The following is a 746-nucleotide window of genomic DNA, read 5'->3' on the forward strand; positions in this document are numbered from 1 at the left end:
ATATAAACTTGATCAAAGGGTTCACACCCATGCGCCACTGAGGACAGGCGCTTGTGGCGTCAGGGTGCGCGCCTGATGCGGTAGGAGTTGTTAGGAGAGAGAAGCGCGTCCGGTGTACCCTGCAGCTGCCGTATCGCTTGTGGCTTCCTACGCCAAAAATCACCCCTGCTTCTACGTTGAAGAGATGCTGGCGGAGGTGAAACGACGCTTTCCAGACCAGCGGCGAGGCCTTTCGTCGACGTGCGTACTTTGCCTGCTCCGCTTCGAGCTGAATCTCTCACGAAATGTATTAGAGCGCCGTGCAAGAGAGGCGCTGCCATTTGAGGTGGATACGTACTTAGCCAAGTTGCAATGCTTCTACAGTCTGCTGACAGTGCTACCCAACCTCGCTGCCGTGCTGTCTGTCTTGGCTTGATGTAGATGCTAGGTAGCTGCGCAAGCTTTTGACGACCTTCTCTTCAGTTTTGCTACAAAAAACTTCATAGTTATCTTTGTTGCTATCAAACGAGAATAGAGGCCCTCTCACGGGAGCGTCTGTCCTGCTTGTCTTGTTAATTTCTACAATCTTGACCTGTAGACGAACTGGGGTCGGCATCCGGTGCTACTATGCTGTGTCTGGATGAATGCCGTTTGGAAAGTGGGCACTCTCCCAAATGGTTGCCAATTACTGCTGCTACTATAAATTAGATTTGGTAAAAAGTAGCATAAATCGGAAAATCCAGAAGTTATTTTGATTGTGATGATCA

The 746-nt window shown here is 49.7% G+C and overlaps 1 protein-coding gene across 1 annotated transcript; it reads left to right on the top strand.

Moving 5' to 3' along the window:
- Nucleotides 1–184: 184 nt before the first annotated feature.
- PPTG_25016 (hypothetical protein) lies at nt 185–415 on the top strand (the record flags this gene model as incomplete). The annotated part of the gene is made up of 2 exons (XM_008919151.1): nt 185–240; nt 307–415. 2 exons carry the CDS (start codon nt 185–187, stop codon nt 413–415), a joined length of 165 nt encoding a protein of 54 aa, XP_008917399.1.
- Nucleotides 416–746: the final 331 nt, after the last annotated feature.

Source organism: Phytophthora parasitica, assembly GCF_000247585.1.
Source record: "Phytophthora parasitica INRA-310 unplaced genomic scaffold supercont2.535, whole genome shotgun sequence".
NCBI lineage: Eukaryota > Oomycota > Peronosporomycetes > Peronosporales > Peronosporaceae > Phytophthora > Phytophthora nicotianae.